The 18,066-nt window shown below is 38.9% G+C and overlaps 2 protein-coding genes across 2 annotated transcripts in view; one reads left to right on the forward strand and one right to left on the reverse strand.

Moving 5' to 3' along the window:
• psmb6 (proteasome 20S subunit beta 6) overlaps window positions 1-10,049 on the forward strand; it is a 10,534-nt gene extending 485 nt beyond the window's left edge. The window contains exons 2-6 of the mRNA XM_079850161.1: window positions 3,373-3,440; window positions 3,538-3,669; window positions 7,412-7,541; window positions 8,604-8,748; window positions 9,857-10,049. Of these exons, the coding sequence (XP_079706287.1) occupies window positions 3,373-3,440; window positions 3,538-3,669; window positions 7,412-7,541; window positions 8,604-8,748; window positions 9,857-9,984 (603 nt within the window). The 3' untranslated portion in view covers window positions 9,985-10,049. The remainder of the gene's footprint in view (window positions 1-3,372; window positions 3,441-3,537; window positions 3,670-7,411; window positions 7,542-8,603; window positions 8,749-9,856) is intronic.
• Window positions 9,958-15,320, reverse strand: gp1ba (glycoprotein Ib platelet subunit alpha). Its single transcript, XM_079850160.1, has 3 exons — window positions 15,196-15,320; window positions 13,664-13,939; window positions 9,958-13,543 (listed from the first exon to the last, which is right to left on the reverse strand). The coding sequence occupies exons 1-3, from the start codon at window positions 15,263-15,265 to the stop codon at window positions 11,367-11,369; spliced, it is 2,523 nt and encodes an 840-aa protein (XP_079706286.1). The 5' UTR covers window positions 15,266-15,320; the 3' UTR covers window positions 9,958-11,366.
• Between the last annotated feature and the right edge of the window lie 2,746 nt (window positions 15,321-18,066).

Consider the following 18,066-nt stretch of genomic DNA (forward strand, 5'->3'; position numbering starts at 1 on the left):
AAAACTAAACATTGAGTTGAATGTTCATTCATTTAGTCATTAATTTAGCAGAAAAAATGTTTCAGTAATATCTTAATTTCATAATGAATTTTATTTTATAATCTTAGTTTAGTACACTTTAATCTTAAACAATTAAATATAAAAGTAACTTAAATAATGCAAGTAATTTTAAAAGATTTAAACATTTCAAATAGTTTAATATTTGAAAAATGAAATGCTTTAAATAATTAAAAAATAGGTTAAATATTTTTAAATACTTAATTTTGAATAGTTTGATTAAATAATTTCAAATAGTTAAAATACTTTTTTAATAATTTAGAAAAATTAAGTTAAATATTTTAAAAACTTCAATCAAATCATTTTAAATAGTTTACTATCTAAAAAAATAAAATACATTTTAAAATAATTTAATTAAGTTAAATATTTTTAAAGACTTTAAATAATTTAATTAAATAATTTTGAATAATTGATATTGATGATAAAATTAAATGCAATTCTTAGTTTTCTGTTATAAATTAAAGGTAATATCTTTGGCCTGGTTTCACAGACGGGGTTTAGATTAAGCCAGATTTAGGCTTTAGTCTAATAAGGACATTTATAAACATGCCGTAGAAAAACACACATTACTGGTGCGCATCAGAACAATGTCACTGACATATTTTAATATGCTTTCAGTTAAAACAACTCAAACATGTTTAGTCTGGGCTAGTTTAAGCCTGGTGTGACGTGTGTGTGTGACGTGTGTGACGTGTGTGTGTGTGTGTGTGTGTGTGATCTGTGTTCCCACGGGTCCCTGATATCCTTGAAAGTTTGTGGATCTGGAAAATAAAGTCAAGGCCCTGGAAAGTTGTTGAAAATAGACACACACACAGAGAGACGGGTCCTTGAAAGTGCTTGAGTTTATTTTGTGCATGAAGTTTTCTGTAAAAAAATGTCCCATTGTTCCCTCCGGTCCGCTAACGTGTTATTCCGCTAACGTGTTATTCCGCTAACGTGTTATTCCGCTAACATCTAGTGGCCTGTTAGCACTAACCCAAACATGTTCTGTCAATGACTGTATATTGTGTTCAATAAACATAAAACATTACATTTAACATATAATAAAAATTATTTATTTAACGTAATGTTGAATTGCTTTGCTTAAGACAGTGTAAACGGTCCGTGTACTTGGCGGCCAACGGATTTTCGTTTTGAAAGGAAAAAAACAAAAACGAAAAACGGCCGGTTTCCCAATTACCATTAGTAAATAGGAAACGAAAAACAACCCATTATTCGTTTTTTAGTTTGATATTAAAAAACGGAAAACGAAAACCAATCTCGTTATCCGATTGTCCTTGATGTGTTTATAGATGGAAATCGGAAATCAAAATACATATGTATAAAGTCGTAATCCTTAATTCTGCATTGGTATTTTTTCGTGACCCAGAAGTGATCTTAAGTAGTAAGCAGTTGTCATAGATAAGATACACCTATGAGCGGTTGTATGCTAGATGTCGCCTTGGCTACGGCAGTTCATTGGAACGAATGCATAGGCTATATATAAAATATATATATAAAATGAGAAAAACTTGACCACTAAATATTTAATATTCAATTATTTTAATGATCACAATTAAAGTTTGAATTTTATTAAATTGAACATGTCTAAACGTTGCATTCATATTCTGGGCTCATCTGATTTTTTTGTACATAGCATAGCCTACTTTGTTATGATTTTAGTATCATAATGATTAATAAATGCACGCACAATTATCCGTGAACTTGATTTGAACAAATGCCTTTCAACTTGTGTGTGCAAAATTCAGAATTAAATTAATGTGCAGCAATTTGTACAAATAGAGAGTCTGTAGGCCTATTATACTGTTGTAGCCATTAAATAAGCTAATTTAGTTTCATATTTGTTAAAATCGTATAATGTTATTTTTTTTCCATTTATGCTGATTTATGAAAAGTGAACAGCAAGAGTAAGATGCGCAATATATCGAGAGACATGGAGCGGGTCAGACATGATTTTGACCACTTCATTAAGTTTTTTGTAGAAAGCCTTTCTTTAAAGTGAATTTCGTTTTGTATAAATTGTATCTTAATTTTCATCAATTTTTCATCAACCAATTGCCTGGATTTAATAAATAAGAAGCAAATATGACAATATAATCATGGAGGCGCCTGCGCGGTCACGCGGGCACGTGCACTGGAGCGCATCTCATCCTAACTTAACGAAACTCAGCGTATGCCTCACACAGACATGAGAAATACATCAAATACACAAAGCTTGAAATGTCTTTAAACGAAATAATTCAAAACGAAAAGAAAAAGGCTAGCCTACTCTATGATTTGTAGGCTAATCCATTATGTGCATTTCTCTCTATAGGCGCGTTCACTACAAATATGGCTATCGTGAACTTTATCTTTGCAGTCGACACTGTCAGAAAACTAGTTTATTAATAAAAATCAATGCATGCGTCACCGGATTTACAAATGCACATCTTGCTTGTTGCACGCACACATATTATGTCGAAATAACGAGATATTATGTTGAAATAACATTATTATTAATACATATTTTTAGAATATTTAATTGAATGCTGAATGTTGCGCTTGTTCAATTTAATAAAATTAAAACTTTAATTGTGATCATTAAAATATATATACGCATTCGTTCCAATCTTCCAATGAACTGCCGTAGCCAAGGCGACATCTAGCCATAGACAGTATGCATAGCAACCGCTCATAGGTGTTTCTATGACAACTGCTTACTACTTAAGATCGCTTCCGGGTCACGGAAAAATACCAATGCAGAATTAAGAATTACGACTTTATACATATGTATTTTGATTTCCGATTTCCATCTATAAACACATCAAGAACAATCGGATAACGAGATTGTTTTTCGTTTTCCGTTTTTTAATATCAAAACAAAAAACGAATAATTGGGTGTTTTCCGTTTTTCGTTTTCCTATTTACTAATGGTAATTGGGAAACCGGCCGTTTTTCGTTTTTGTTTTTTCCCTTTCAAAACGAAAATCCGTTGGCCGCCAAGTACACGGACCGTAAACCCATGAGGCAAGAAAACTTAAAGGAGTAGTTCACTTTAAAATGAACATTAGTCCATGATTTACTCTCCCTCAACTCATCCTCGTGTGTGTGACACTCTTCTCTCAGACGAACACAATCAGAGTTATATTAATAAATGTCCTGCTCTTCCCAGCTTTATAACGGCAGTGAATGGCTGTTTCTGTTTTGAAGTCCATCATAAAAGTGATCATTTGTGGGATGTTTGTGTGATGTTTGTGTGAGGTCTGATGTGATGTTTGTGTGATGTTTGTGTGACGTCTGAGGGATGTTTGTGTGACGTTTGTGTGTTGTGTTCAGACCACCATCATGGCGGTGGAGTTTGACGGAGGAGTTGTGATGGGCGCTGACTCTCGCACCACCACCGGGTAAGAGACGCTGCTCATGAGTCGAGGTCGCTGTGTGATGATTGTGTGTTTAACGGATGATTGTGTGTTTAACGTGTGTTCTGTGTGATCTGTGCAGCGCTTACATCGCCAACCGCGTGACGGATAAACTCACGCCGATCCACGAGCGGATCTTCTGCTGTCGCTCGGGCTCAGCGGCCGACACTCAGGCCATCGCGGACGCCGTCACCTACCAGCTGGGCTTCCACAGGTACACACACACACACACACACACACACACACACACACTCACGCCGTCACCTACCAGCTGGGCTTCCACAGGTACACACACACACACACACACACACACACACTCACGCCGTCACCTACCAGCTGGGCTTCCACAGGTACACACACACACACACACACACACACACACACTCACGCCGTCACCTACCAGCTGGGCTTCCACAGGTACACTCACTCACTCACTCACACACTCACACTCACACTCACACTCACACACACACACTCATGCCGTCACCTACCAGCTGGGCTTCCACAGGCACACACACACACACACACACACACACACACACACACACTCACGCCGTCACCTACCAGCTGGGCTTCCACAGGTACACTCACTCACTCACACACTCACACTCACACTCACACTCACACACACACACTCATGCCGTCACCTACCAGCTGGGCTTCCACAGGTACACACACACACACACACACACACACACACACACTCACGCACGCCGTCACCTACCAGCTGGGCTTCCACAGGTACACACACACACACACACACACACACACACACACACTCTCACGCCGTCACCTACCAGCTGGGCTTCCACAGGTACACACACACACACACACACACACGGACTCTGCTGACCAAACCTTAAACCACTCATTTATTTCACTAAAGAGAGAGATTGTATTTGGCTGGATATATCAAGTTTAGATGAGTGGTCGACCGATATATATCAGCCGATATTTGCCATTTTTAAAATATCAGCATCGGCCGCTCAGTTTTTCTGATTGATAAACTGATATGCAAATGCGCATCTACTTCATTTAAACAAATATCTGATATCTTAATTTCACAAACCTTGCAGATTTAATGCAATCCAGCTGTGATATCTTGTGAAGTGTGTGTGACTGCGAGTGACGGTCGGTCAGTGTGAAGTGAGTGAGTGCGAACAGAAGATCAGCTTCAGGAGATGCCATCGAAAAACTTGAAATCCTTCATTTTAAAAATGACTTTCATTCCTCATTTGAAGTCACTAAAAAACAGGTGTCTTAAAGCTATGAATATGATGAAAGGATTGGCAAAAACAAAATGGGGAGCAGATTACATTGTTCTTTTGAGACTCTATAGAACACTGATTCGTTCCCGGCTGGACTACAGAAGCATAATATAAGAAGATGCTTGACTCGGTACATCATCAGGGAGCATTTTGAACTTCGCCAGTGCAAAGTTTGTACATTGAAGCCAATGAACCTTCACTTCAAAAAGACGCTTGAAGCTCTCCCTTCAATATGCTGTTAAAATAAAGGGAAGTAAAACCAATCCAGCCTATTCTACAGTCTTCAACCCACAATTTACAACTTTGTATGAGAGTAAACCTAAACGCATTAGATCCTTTGGTATTCGTGTTAAACCACATCTGGAGAACTTAACCCCTTGACTGTCACTGTCCCACCTTGCCATTCTATTTTTAAAACTAATATCTTAGTAAAAACCCAGAGAAATATTGACAAACTATATATCATTTGACAGCTTACAATCTCTAGTTTTCATATTAGTTTTTCATATATTTTTAAAATAAATTAAAGAGGAGCAGTTATTTATCAATGTCATATTCATTAGGCGTGTTTAGGCCTTTATTTTGAAATAGCAATGGAAAATCATGAAAGATTGGTAGAAACCTCAGTTTGTTTTCATGCCAAGAGTTCAAAAGATAACACCAATTCAATTTTATGAGAAAAAAAGGTCTGAAAATGTTTTAAATATAAAGAAAAATAGTATGATTTCTCGATTTGTGATGCAACTGCGAGCTATAACGCACATAATGTGCTCTTTTTATGCATTTATTAGAGGTTGAATTCAAATAAAATACTACCAAACCACCCATACTACTTCTGAATAGGATGTTTACTTCATAAATTGTATGACAATTATGGAAATACATGGTTCAGATCACTCAAAACATATATGAAAATGGAGGCGCCCTTATATGGTCAGTAAGGAAGCTGGCTGTCCATCTAGTGAAAAAGTTTGGTACTGCGCCCAAATAAAATCTCACTGAAAGCTCATTTTTTGAGATATCAACCTAAAATTTGGAACACAACTTGTTCAGATTTTTGGCTTTCATTATCCTGCAGTTTTAGAGTAAAAAAAAAAAAAAAAAAAATTTATATATATATATATATATATAAATAAAATATAAATAATTATATTTTTACATTGTACATTTTCATAAACTTAAACTTGTATAACTTTTTTTCGGTTTCACTTTCATAATTTATTTCACTTCTACAATAATCTGGCAAATGTCTTCTTTAAAACAAGACCAACCATATGTCTATATTCCAAAGCATTCTTGAATTACAACCAATTAAGTTTGGATGGTGATTTTCATGTCTATGTGGAAAAAAAAGGGGGCTGTGACAGTTAAAGGGTTAAATACAAACTTGAACATTTTAAATCAAATACAATTCAGTTCTATACCTCCCTAGAAATTAAAGAGGCCTAATATCAATTTGGATTTAGCTTATCAGAGGAAAGGAGTGACTCTTGCAAATGTATATAGACAGCAATATTTGGACATAAGAAACCGATTCATGTACCCTATATTCACAGATGGTTTGAAGGTGGAAACCAGTGTAGCGGCAGCAATGGTGACTGGACACCAACACTATGGAATCCGTATTCCTAAACAGTGCTCAAGTTTCTCTGCTGAAGCACGTGCTTTACTGTTCGCTTTGGGGCATATTGAAAATACAGTACAAAAACATGCTATAATTCTTACAGGCTCAAAATCTTGCCTTCAAGCAATGGACACTTGAAAAATGTATAATCCTTTAGTGGACTCCATCTTAACCATTATCTTCTGCTGGGTTCCAGGACATGTTGGACTTGCAGGACATGAGCAAGCTGATGCAGATGCCAAGGAAGCTCTTAATAAGGAAATGAATGAATGTCAAATTCCTCCCTCAGATATCAGACCGATTATTAACACATATATTTTAAATAAGTGGCAAGAAGAGTGGCATATGTGCAAGAATAATAAGTTGTATGCAACTCATCCGGAAATTAAAACCAGGACTTTTCTCAGTTTTAAAACTAGAGTTGATCAGGTGGTCTACACCAGATGTCGTATAGAGTTTGACGCATGCTTTTTTACTTAAAGGTGAAGACCCAACATCATGTATGTTTTGTAGGATTCCTTTAACTGTTAAACATATTTTATTAGATTATCCTGGACTTTACACAAGTAGAATGCTTTTTTATGAAGTTACTTCAGTTAAAGACATTTTTAATGAGATTATACCTGAAAAGGTTTTGGATTTTTTTTTATCATATGTTAACTTAAAAAAATATATTGTATAATATGACTTGCTGGTTATCTTTGTTCTGTTTTTATTGTATTTATGTGATATTTGTGTTTTTGTAATTGAGTTTTTGCCATGAAGATAGCTCTGATTGCTGACATGGCATTAAGTGTGCTGTGTGTAATATTAGCGTTACCTCGTCCTCATTTGAAAAACTGTGGTTACCATTGCGCACAATATTACCAGATTACTGAGTGCCCTGTTACAGTGTTTACTTCCTTTTTATCCACATATTCATATATTTTTAAACAATAACTTTATTTGTGAAAAAAAAACTGTAACAGGACTGCAGATTCAAGAAGTTGCCATCTAAAGTATAAGCATGTTTATTTGTTTTCTAATTTATTTCTAATGTAATCTTCTTTGTCTCTGGTCTGCAGCATCGAGCTGGACGAGGCTCCTCTGGTGCAGACGGCAGCGAGTCTCTTCAAGGACATGTGCTACAGATACAGAGAGGAGCTGATGGCCGGCATCATCGTGGCCGGATGGGACAAGCGGAGGGGCGGACAGGTGTGTGTGTGTGTGTGTGTGTGCTCATCCAGGGCTACAGACTGCGACCAGTTGGTTGCATTCCTGCCAGTGCGACCAGATATTAATGTAGAGTACATAAACCACAACGTTGCGGAACGAAACTGCGCTCCTCATTTGTGCTTCACGGACCGGTTATTAGTTCGGACCAATCATAGACAGCGCAGCGCCCCGACCCTGCCAGCCGCGGGCCGATCTCGATCACGTGACCCTGTTACTCTGGAGACCCAGTGAGAAACCCCCCAGAGTTCTGTGTTCTCCTCCACAGATCTCAGATCAGACACAGCGCTGACGAGGAGACGCTCGGGCTACTGTAGGAACTCTAGCTCTGCTACTGTGACAGTCAGACGTTAACACACACTACACACATCTTTATCCAGCTCTTCTAAACTATAATCTCATATATAGATGTTATTTTTAATGTGATGATCAGCACATGTTTGTTCATCCTTCAAAGATTGAAAACTCTTATTTGAAAATAAGAATGATTGGCCACTGTTAACAGGAGGATGCTTATTGGCTGTTTTTACTCCCTAATATACATCTTTTTCACTCGTTTTGCTTTTTAATTTAATATGAAGACATTATAACTGATAATAGAGTTAATGTCCTCGACACCCTGAGTTAAGCGTAGTGCTTTAGTGTCCGCCCAGTGCCAGCGCATGCTCTCTGCAGAACTCAGTGTCTGCGCTGCCCTCAGAGGTCAAAGGTCAGTCTGAGCCGGTGAACTGAAATCTGCTCACTGTAATATCTTAATATCTACCTTAAGGCTATTTATTATTACAGAATTTGTCAGTGTTACTTATTTTATTAGTTATTAGTCAAAATTAGTTATTTTGGGGGAGATTTGAGTAAGCTGATCTAAGGTGTGCCTCTACATCTTCTTGTGAACATTTACAGTCAGAGGCTCCAGCGCTCCTAGCGAAACTCCAGTTAGTGCCCTGTACTGTGTGTGTGTGTGTGTGTGCTCATCTGTGTGTGTGTGTGTGTGTGCTCATCTGTGTGTGTGTGTGTGTGTGCTCATCTGTGTGTGTGTGTGCGCAGGTGTACACGGTGCCCGTGGGAGGGATGATGACCCGGCAGCCGGTGTCGGTCGGTGGATCGGGCAGTAGCTACATCTACGGTTATGTGGATTCAAACTACAAACCTGGAATGAGCAAAGAGGAGTGTCTCAAATTCACTGCTGGAGGTCAGACACACACACACACAAACACACACACACACACACACACACACACACACACACACACACACACACAAAATATCTAGTAAAGTGTAATTTATTCCTGTGATCAAAGCTGAATGTTCAGCATCATTACTCCAGTCTTCAGTGTCACATGATCCTTCAGAAATCACTCTAATATGAGGATCAAGAAACATTTATGATTATTATCAGTGTTGAACACAGTTCATATTTTTGTGGAAACCGTGAGATGCCAACACTCAAAAGTTACTGACACCAAACTTTTGAATTTAAACCTTTTGAACTGTTTTCAACATTATAATTTCTTGAGCATCAAATCATCATATGTGACCCTGGACCACAAAACCAGTCACATGTCGTACGGCAATAGTTATAATAATTATATCTGTGGCAATAGTCAACAATACATTGTATTAGTCAAAATTATTGATTTTTCTTTTATGCCAAAAATCATTAGGATATTAAGATCATGTTCCATGAGGATAATCTGTAAATCTCCTACTGTAAATATATAAAACATGTATTTCTGTGAGTGAATGCAGCACAATCATGAACATTAATGAACAACTCTAAAGGAGATTTTCTCAATGTTTCGATTTTCTAATAGTTGTATCTCAGCCAAATATAGTCCTATCCTAACTGACCATGCATCAGTGGAAAGCTTATTTATTCAGCTTACGTGTGATGTATAAATCTCAATTTAAAAAACTTGACCCTTAGACTGGTTTTGTGGTCCGGGGTCATCATATTAGAGTGATTTCTGAAGGATCATGTGACACTGAAGACTGGAGTAATGATGCTGAACATTCAGCTTTGATCACAGGAATAAATTACACTTTACTATATATTCACATAGAGAACAGATGATTTACATTGGAATAATATTTCACTGTTTTACTGTATTGACTTTTTTTATATACTGTATTACTGGATCAAATGCAGTTTTGATGAGCAGAAGAAACTTTCAGAAACATAAAAAAAAAAAAATCATACAAATGTTTTTATCAGTCATACCAGGTCTTGACAAACGTGTGTGTGTGTGTGTGTGTGTGTGTGTGTGTGTGTGTGTGTGTGTGTGTGTGTGTGTGTGCAGCGCTGACTCTGGCCATGGAGCGAGACGGCTCGAGTGGAGGAGTGGTGAGGCTGGCGGTGATCTCGGAGCTGGGAGTGGAGAGACAGGTGATCCTCGGGAACCAGTTACAGCAGTTCTCCACCGTCTGAGTCTCACACTCAGTGTTCCTGGAGACGCTCTCATTACAAGTTCCAATAAACATGACTTCTTACAACCGTCTGCTGTGTTACTGTGTTAAAGAGCCCAGTTTCAGTGGACGTGCTTTCACTTTTACATTTGTAAAGATGAGATGTGCGTTTGGGGGCGGGACTGTGTGTTTGACTGACCAATGACAGACGAGATCGCTTTCAAATATTATATTATCTTTAGTTGAAACTGAGTGTCTCATATTTGTTGAAGTTTGCATCATTGATTCTGATTATAATTATTTGAGCAGACTTTTAAAGATAATATATACAGTCAAACAATAAATGATTCAGACACCAGATATAATTTGATATTTTAGGAGTTAATATTTCAAATGCATAATACAGTAAACTGTGACATATTACACCCAGAAACTCTTCATACAGAGACTACCAGTGATATTTGGGACTGTAAAAATGATTGGGACACTTTGATCTGATCATGTTTTGCTGAAGTGTGTTTTCTTTAATTGCTAATGCTCTTTTTACACACAGACTGAACACAATGAAGCATTGCTTGGTGATTGGTTGAGCTAAACTGGTATTATCTAATTGTGTAGTTAAATTTAACAGCTGACAGATATTCAACATAACTCATGTGTGAGACAGTCTAACAGAAGGACGGACAAAACCAGTCAAATATCAACTGAGTTCTGCTCATATTTCATCACCATTCTCTAAACTATAGCGAATAAACTGAGATGATGTGAGAAATGCTGAAGGAGTCTGAATAAAGTTTGTTTGGACTGTATAAAAGCAGGAGATTATGAAGTATGAAACTGGCAATTGGTCTAAAGATGTCCTAAAAACACTATATTATAACATACATTATAATAGAATGCTGAAAAGGCATTTTTCTTTCAATAAGCAAAAAATAAATAAAAACAAAATAAATAAATGGAGATTTAAAGGTGATTCATATACCAGCTCAAGTGAGATTGCTAATAGTTTCTCTGTTCTGTTAACAGTCTTTATTTTTTAACTAGCACTAATAATCTCAGCTATTTTTGAGGAATTTCACAGCTGATTCCTCAAGCGTGTGAAGCTTCTGGACATGAACTGGAGAAAGTCGTCTGGAAAAAGGCATCTATGCTGCAAAAAAAAAGTTCTTCTGATATTTGTACTGGAAAAAAATACAAAAATACAAAGCATTCTTAAATCAAGATACATTTACTGGAGAAGCAAAATGACTGAAGATATGAAGTCTTGCTTTCTGTAATAATAACCAAAATTGAGTTTACAGAACAAATATCTAGCAGTGGGAGCAGTAAAATGTTTATTTCAAGCCAAATGTTTCACAATTCATAGAGTTAACCAACAAAACCAAATTTGTATCCAATGACGGTTCACTCCTGAGCGACAGTGGAGGGCTGGCCAATCAGAGAGCAGGACCTCTGATAGGCCACGCCCTCATCCCCCAGTTCCCATTCCCCGACCACCCACTGCATCTCCCGCTGTGTTCCTCTCTCCTGCCTCAGGATCAGGCTATAGCGAGCGGTCGATCCCTCTCCACTCCGCACACACTCTCTCTGTCTCCATCCCTCTCTCCTTCCATCTGCCTCCTCTTCCTCTCTCCATCCCTCTCTCCTTCCATCTGCCTCCTCTTCCTCTCTCCATCCCTCTCTCCTTCCATCTGCTTCCTCTTCCTCTCTCCATCCCTCTCTCCTTCCATCTGCTTCCTCTTCCTCTCTCCATCCCTCTCTCCTTCCATCTGCTTCCTCTTCCTCTCTCCATCCCTCTCTCCTTCCATCTGCTTCCTCTTCTCGGCTAATCACCCTGTGCAGGGTCTTCCTGAACACGTCCCCACTCATCGCCGGCTCTCGCTCCTTATCTCTCGCTCCGCCTGCTACAGAAACCAGCTCTACTTTGGCAGAAGCATCTCTCCCTTTAGTGTCGTGTTTCTGCTCTTCCGGCGGGTTGATGAAGAGGACGCTCCGGAACACGGCTTGAACGTCTCTGAGCTGTTTTAGGGGTAGAAAGCTCACGCTCTCGCCTTCATCCTCCCTCCGCTGTGTGTGTTCAGTGTGTCTGTACGCCTGTAGGATGACCCCGTCGCTGCCCGAGTGAGGTAAGCAAGCATGATGCTTGAGCCAGCGGCTGACGGTGAGGTGGTTCCTCAGGAGCCAAACACACAGAAAGCATGACGTGAGAGCCGATAGCAAACACAACAACACAAAACCGGCAAATAACCACCAGCACCACGGCAGGATCCGTCCACCCGCATCACGAGCATCTGCCCAGTGCGGACCGACACTAGTGGGCGGATCTGTTCGGGGAATGGTCCGTTCACTGGTTGGCGGTTCGGTCTGGACCGTGATCGTTGTTCTAGAGGATCCAGTGGTACTTTGACCTTGGGATACGGCAGTAATGGGTCCAGTGGTTGGTGGATCGGTCTGGACCGTGATCGTTGTTCTAGAGGATCCAGTGGTACTTTGACCTTGGGATACGGCAGTAATGGGTCCAGTGGTTGGTGGTTCGGTCTGGATCGTGGTCGATCTGGAAGTGTGCGGTTCAGATCCGGTGGTACTTTGACCTTGGGATTCGGCAGTAATGGGTCCAGTGGTTGGTGGTTCGGTCTCGACCGTGATCGTTGTTCTAGAGGATCCGGTGGTACTTTGACCTTGGGATTCGATAGTAATGGGTCCAGTGGTTGGCGGTTCAGAAGTTGTGGGTTGGTACGGTTCACTAATCCAGGTGTTTGATGGTGTTGTGTAGGCAAGTGATTCGGTGGTGTCTGGATTGAGAATCTCTGGACCAGTCGTTGGATTCAAGCTAAAAAGCTCCCACGTGGTCCAGAATTCAGACCTTGTTTTACTCCAGGACACATCCCTGACCCAGGACCAAGTGGGGGTCCAGGATTTGGTGGAAGCGGGCAGGAGGGGGATGTCGGTGGTGTCGTGTGGAGCATTCAGGGTTTGAGGGCTGGAATTTGGTTTAACTGGGATTATAGAAGAGATGGGTTTGAAATCCCAGTCTCCGACAGGGTGGAGAGGTGGATCTGGAGGGCAGAAGTCATCCTCCTCCAGTTCAATGATGGGCCGTTGGAATAGGTGAGGCGGTCCAGAACACACAACGCTGTCAGCGTCGGGAACGATGCTGTTCGGTGCATCGTGCTTGTATACGTTGTGCCCCTGGTCGTTCAGGAAGCTGTGGAGATAACCTACAGCACAGCTGCAGATCCAGGGATTATAGGACAGAAAAACATACGGTAACTCGGGTTTAGACAAGAAGAAACTGTCGGGCATCAGCGAAACACTGTTATTCTCCAAATCAAACGTCTTTAGGCCGCTGGAAGACACTCGCTTCAGGAGGCGAGCCGGCAGGGCGGGAAGCTTATTCTGAGAGAGATTGATGATCTCCAGATGTGGGAGTTCACTGAAGGTGGCGTCGTGAAGGGAACGAATCTGGTTGGCGTCCAAGAAAATCTCCATCAGGTTGGGAGCGCAGCGGAACACCCCTCCTCCCAAACCAGTTAACCTGTTACCAGACAAACGCAACACGCTCAGGTTCCCCAGCACTGGACCTGAAAGAGACACACAGTTTGAGTTGAGATCTTTTGCAGTTCTTGAGACTCTCTCTGAGACTCTCTGAGACTCTTAAGACTCTCTCTGAGACTCTCTGAGACTGCAGTGCTTGGGTGTACCTGGCGGCTCCAGCGTGGTGATGAGATTGTGGCTCAAGTCCAGCTCGTGCAGATCCGTGAATCCAGAATACGAGGACCAGGACAGAGAACTGAAGTGGTTTCCAGTGAGAACCAGAACCTGCGTGTCGGGCTTGATCCCGTCAGGAACAGTCGTCAGGCTCTGGTTCACGCAGCTCACGCGGGGCCGGTGGTCCTGGTTCATGTCCTCCGGACAGCTGACGCTCGTGACGACGCAGCACTGCATCATGAGGAAGACCAAGCGTCGCATGATGACAACTGGAAGAAAACAAGGCCGTTTTAAGCATAGCTGTGCCAATATAATACAGTCTCACAAAAGAAAAGAAAATAAAGACGCTGTTTGTTCAGTGACATTATTTTCTCCCCAAACTCTCATTAATGTAACATTTGTCATCTTTATTTTATTTTAATGTGAAGTACACTACTGTTCAAAAGTTTGGGGTCAGTAAGAAGTAAACATTTCGGGAACACTTTATTTCGATATATTATATAGTCCACTTTAGACATTCTACTAACTATAAGTAACTCTGCAGCTACATGTCAACTAGCCGTCATTAGAGGATCAGTAGACTGTCTGCTTCATATCTGATAACTCTTTATTCTGATGTTCCCCCAACAGACACTCTACTGACTATACGTAACTTGGCAACTACAAGTCCACTTATTCTACTAACCCGAACCCTAGAGTCTACTGATACTCTAATGAGAGTTAGTTGACATGTAGTTGAAAAGTTACTTATAGTCAGTTGAATGTCTAAAGTGGACTATTGAAATAAAGTGGAACCAAACATTTCTATTAAAAATGTGCATTACGAATTAAAAGTGACAGTAAAGACGCTTATTAAAGATTCTAAAATAAATGCGGCTCTTTTTAACTTTCTATTCATCAAACAATCCTGAAATAAGTATGACGGTTTCCACAAAAATATGAACTGTTTTCAACACTGATAATAATCATAAGTGTTTCTCGAGCATCAGATCCTCATATAAGAGTGATTTCTGAAGGATCATGTGACACTGAAGACTGGAGTAATGATGCTGAAAATTCAGCTTTGATCACAGGAATAAATTACACTTTACTGTATATTCACATAGAGAACATATGATTTACATTATAATAATATTTCACTGTTTTACTGTATTTCTGATCAAATGAACACAGTCTTGGTGAGCAGAAGAGACTCGTCAAAATTAGCCAAACTTTTGAATCATAGTGTACATTAGTGAAGTAAAATTTTAAACAGATATGACAGGAGGATTTTCTTTCCTACAGAATGAGAATTAGTACTTGAATGTTCTTGAGAATAATGTCACAACACAAAACGGTCCCTAAAATAGGCTTCATGTATTTTATCCACAATACAACTGACATCTTTGTGAGATACTCAAATATAAGTGCATAACTTGTACAAAAACAGTACTATTGCATACTCTCACTATTGCACCACACAAATGTGAGGTTTCACCTTGAGAATAAATAAAAATAAGAGAATAAATGTTTTATGTGTCAGTACCTCTGAGCGCTGGCGTCCGTGTGAAGGGACGTCTCATGGAGAGCGTTATATCCCCTTCCTCTCGTCTCATGGAGAGCGTTATATCCCCTCTTCCCCTCTTCTCATGGAGAGCGTTATATCCCCTCTTCCTCTCTTCTCATGGAGAGCGTTATATCTTCTGCTGGATTCAGCTCTATCTCTCTTCCTCAGCTCAAACACAAACCACAAGCCTCTCTCTATATATCAGCACTTTTGCACACAATGAGTTTTTCCCATCAACCCCTGGTCTTTTAGTTTTGCTGGTGTACAAAAACTGTAACATCTGAAATCTAAAGCAATTATCATTATTATTGGAAAATGCATCAGAAAATATGAGCACTGCCCACGAGAAACTTTATTGCAGAATGATGTAGGCGCTTGTTCATTGCTTGATGTCTGTGTGGTCTTGGATATTGCTTCATATTTTGTAGTGTTTTAAGCTGGATTGCACGTAAAAAACACCAGTTTTCAACCAACAGCAATAATGATAAAACTTCTGGTGTGAAAAGATGTGCCACTCTGTGATCGGATCCTTGGTGAATGAACATAAACATATATTCAGAAACGATAAGACACCTCACCTTAAAGGGACAGTTCACCCAAAGATGAAAACTCTGTCAGTAATGACTCGCCCTCATGTCGTTCCAACCCCGTCAGACTCTCGTTCATCTTCAGAACACAAATCAAGATATTTTTGATATATTTTCTAAGGTACGTCAGAACGGAGGCTCACTTTGACGCTGGTCATGTGTGTGTGATGCGTGTGATGCTGGCCAATAGTGAGCCTCCGTTCTGGCGTACGACCCAGAAGCGCTGCTGTTACACTCCGTGAACTCACTCAGAGAAACACTGAAGAACTTGAAGAGTTGAATAAAGGCGTTATTTTTGTTTGTTTTTGCGCACAAAAAGTATTCTCGTCGCTTGATGAACTTAAGGTTGAGCCGCTGTAGTCACTGGACTATTTTAATGATGTCTTTACTAACTTTCTGGACCGGCAAGTTTCGATCCCAGAGAAGCCTATGGAGGAGTGAGACAACTCTCAGATTTCATCAAAAATATCTTGATTTGTGTTCTGAAGATGAACGAGAGTCTGACGGGGTTGACCAACATGAGGGAGAGCCATTACTGACAGAGTTTTCATATTTGGGTGAATTATCCCTTTAAGACTAATATAAACTGCAAAACATCCACTTCATAGTCTTGAGATTTTGAAAACCTTAACCCTTGTGTTATGTTGCGGGTCAATTTGACCCGTTTAGATTTTCTAGTTGTTGGAAATACTGGTTAACCTCTGTTTTTTTTTTTTGTTTTTTTTTTGGTGACTTTTTCTCATTTATCATCATGAACATGCATGCAAAGTTTCAACATGCTGGTGTTTTTTGACATATACAAACAAAATCACTATTACGTTCGTGATGTTCGCGGGTCAATTTGACCCGCATTTTTTAACGCTCTAAGGCAACTGTACGGACCCAAAATAATAACATTTCTTGCTTATATTTTGTTATTTTATTTTTTTACATCCTTAAGCTAAAAAATGAGGTTTTCCACACTTATTTCAATACAGAAAAATATTTTGTCAGTCACAGATGGTAAAAATTACCTATCATTTATTTTTTCAAGCTACCTGAAATAATATTAAACCTTTTTTTTTTTTCCTTGATATTTTGTGACTTTTTCTCATTTATCATCATGAACATGCATGCAAAGTTTCAACATGCTGGTGTTTTTTTTGTTCTTTTACATATACAAACAAAATTACTGTTACGTTCGTGATGTTCGCGGGTCAATTTGACCCGCATATTTTAACGCTCTAAGGCAAATGTACGGACCCAAAATAATAACATTTCTTGGTTATACTTTATTTTATTTTTTTACTGCCTTATAAAGCTAAAAATTAGGTTTTCCACACTTATTTCAATACAGAAAAATATTTTGTCAGCCACAGATGGTAAAAATTACCTATCATTTATTTTTTCAAGCTACCTTAAATAATATTAAACCTTTTTTTTTTTCTTGATATTTTGTGACTTTTTTGCATTTATCATCATGAACATGCATGCAAAGTTTCAACATGCTGGTGTTTTTTGACATATACAAACAAAATTACTATTACGTTTGTGATGTTCGCAGGTCAATTTGACCCTCATAGGCAGCTGTTCAAAAGCAACTGTACAGACACAAAATAAAAACATTTATTTTACGTATGTCAGGGCATCAACTCCAGTTCTAAAGTGTAAGTGTATCTAAAAGTGCTCTAACCCAAACCAAACACACGAAATAGCTAAATCATGGTGTTCAGTATTAATTGCAAATTACAAATGAAAATCTTTGACAGACACAGAGAGTAAAATAAGCTCTCATTTATATATTCAAGATATCTGAAATATCTTGAGACTTCGACATAGACAGCAGGAAAAATGAGCTCAGATTAATTGATTAATTGTTCAGTTATGATGTTCTAAGCAAAAAAAAAAAAAAAAAAAGTATATGCAAATATATATAAATATAATGTATATTCAAATTTTGTCAAAACAAAACAGTTTTAAAAAATGGTTAAAAAACATTTTCATTAAATCATATTTTCAGATATATATTTTTTGGAATATTTGACAAATGTTGATATTAAAAGTTTACAGTTTGTACCTGAATCTTTGTTGTTTTTCATAGTGTGATTTTTGAGGAATTGTATTGAATCCAATTAGGGTCAATTTGACCCGAACCATAAGGGGAGTGCACAGAATTCCAACATATACAGATTTCCATATAATCCAGTCAAGGTGGAGTCAATGCATGTCCTATACACTGGTATTGTGCATCTTAAACTACACCCAGCAACACGAGTCATCTCAG

This window comes from Squalius cephalus, assembly GCF_949319135.1.
Source record: "Squalius cephalus genome assembly, chromosome: 18".
NCBI classification, from domain to species: Eukaryota; Metazoa; Chordata; class Actinopteri; order Cypriniformes; family Leuciscidae; genus Squalius; species Squalius cephalus.